Source organism: Aplysia californica, unplaced genomic scaffold, assembly GCF_000002075.1.
Source record: "Aplysia californica isolate F4 #8 unplaced genomic scaffold, AplCal3.0 scaffold00341, whole genome shotgun sequence".
Lineage (NCBI taxonomy): Eukaryota > Metazoa > Mollusca > Gastropoda > Aplysiida > Aplysiidae > Aplysia > Aplysia californica.
Window position 1 is genome coordinate 783,213 of NW_004797611.1, and position 2,349 is coordinate 785,561.

Here is a 2,349-nt window from a genome sequence, read left to right on the forward strand (position 1 = left end):
CAAGCCTGTCTGTCTTCATCCGGTTTGTCACGTGACTCGAACGCACTTTGAGAATCACGTGACTCTTCCAGGATACGTCAGAGATGATCTCCTGTGGCCAGGTTTCAGATCCGTCCCGTCATAGCGACAACAGCCCTGTGCAATGTCTTCACAGTTTCTAGTAAGTTTTTTAAACCGCATTTGCAACACAATAAAGTCATATAAGTGCCGAAGAATAGCTAGATGTGTTACAAGAGAGTAACATACACAAAAAAGAGGAGTAGAGATGAGGGCGACAGATATTTCATAGGAAAGAAAAAGGAAACTACACCAGAGCACCCGCCAACCACCAACTTTCACATTTTTGTAGGGGAAATATGTCTCAGTGATTTGTGGAATAAATGTAGACTTCAAAACACCATCAGAAAATAATATTATTATATAGATGGGAGAGAGAGAGAGAGAGAGAGAGAGAGAGAGAGAGAGAGAGAGAGAGAGAGAGAGAGAGAGAGAGAGAGAGAGAGAGAGAGTTAGAGAGAGATAGAGGGAGAGAGAGAGAGATAGAGAAAGAGGAAAAAGAAGAAGAAGAAGAAGAAGAAGAAGAAGAAGAAGAAGAAGAAGAAGAAGAAGAAGAAGAAGAAGAAGAAGAAGAAGAAGAAGAAGAAAGAAAGTCTCCCGATCTCTAAGACTCTTCGTCAGCAGCCTCCTCCCTCTTCTTGATCTCACCGTCCAGATCCTTTAGGATCTTCCCCACTTCTCGTCTCTGGGCCGCTAAGTCTTCCACTGGAGACAGAAGAGCGATGAACAACTTCTTGAGGTCAATGGGTTCCACCATGGCCCGGAACCTGAACAGAGGTACCCCGTCTGGTGAAACGAGGAATTTCTCAAAGTTCCACTCGACGTCCGAGGCCTTGATTGGTTCCCAGAAGTTTTCGCGCGGGTGGAATTCCGCGGTTCTAGGTTGGGGGCATGATGCCTGGCGGGGAAAAAATAAATTAAATTGTTAATTAGGACGTCAGGTATATCATCATCATCGTCATGATCCAGAGCCGAATCTGCGACAGACATTGACGATCATGGTTCTCCATTCATTCCTTTGCTCGGATGCTCTTAAAAAAGCTACGTTTCCCTGATCTTTCCCTGTTATCCATTTGTTTAGGTTCCCTAAGTATGTTGTTCTGGACCTACCCCTGCCTCGTTTGCCTTCAATTTTGCCAGTGAGAGCTAAATGTTGAAGACCCTTATGTCTATTTAGGAGGCCCAAAAAATGCTGGTTTATAACACAGCCAAAAAAAAAAAAGTTTTGAACAATCTGTTCGCATGTTACTCTCTTGTAAACATCCGTACGTCGTGTTTTACTATCGTATCCAGACGACGTGGGGAACTCTGTACCACCACTTTCCAAAGAGGAAATTTACTCGTTAATCCGATCCGTGCGCTTTGCATAGCAGTCTGTCAAAATGACGTTTAGAGAAATACTGAAAGTTTCAAAGAGATCTTCGTACTAGAAGTATTCTAAAATGTGAAGAATACAACTCCGGGGGTACAAAATGACCCCAGGGCGTACGGATAGGTTTAAATCTTCGGTACTTATATGGCCTTTTTGTGCTGCGACTGCCGTAAAACCCCTTATCAAAACTTTTCAAAGGCTGAAAGATGGCAAAAAGTGGTGGCATAGATCAAGGCTAAACAAGGAGTGGCGTTTGGGGTCTACTGGTTAGGCTGTTGGGCTCGCAACCATTAAGTCGTGGGTTTGAAAATGATCAGGTAATTGGGGGGAAAATGACACTTTACACGAGTGGTCCCTACTTAAACCCAGGTGAGGATGGGTTCCCGGTTACAGACAGCGGAAAATCTTGTCAATCTGTTAGTATTTTGTGGTTGCTTTTTTCGTAAGAGTTTTACGGCAATAGCAACACAATTAGGTCATATAAATGCTGAAGATTAGAGGTGTTACAAGGGAGTAACAAATACAAAAAAGACGGAGGGGAGATAAGGACGAAAGACTTTTGATATGAAAGAAGGAGCAAACCACACTAGAGCACCCGCCAACCAACCTCTCTGTTAGTTTTGAACGCTTAATTGGCTGTCTTGGAGCCGAAAATGCTTTGGGTCTGCTTGGGGTAATAAATATTAGACTATAAACCGAATAGAGCCTGTTGTTGAGCGGGGTGTGAGCTGTACAAATGCTTATTATCATTATTATTATTATTATTATTTTTTTTTTTTTTTATTTTATTTATTTTATTTATTTATTTTTTTTATTGTTATTTTTAAAAAATGACTATTATAATATTTATTATACGAATTATTATTATTACTATTACTATACTATTATTATTATTATTATTATTATTATTATTATTATTG

The 2,349-nt window shown here is 40.6% G+C and overlaps 1 protein-coding gene across 1 annotated transcript in view; it reads right to left on the reverse strand.

The window, feature by feature from the left end:
• Nucleotides 1-583: 583 nt before the first annotated feature.
• The window catches only part of LOC106012346 (epididymal secretory glutathione peroxidase), a gene marked incomplete at its 5' end in the record, with an annotated part of 3,687 nt that continues 1,921 nt past the window's right edge, over nucleotides 584-2,349 (reverse strand). The window contains 1 exon segment of the mRNA XM_013085070.2: nucleotides 584-955. Coding sequence (XP_012940524.1) covers nucleotides 662-955 — 294 coding nt within the window. The 3' untranslated portion in view covers nucleotides 584-661.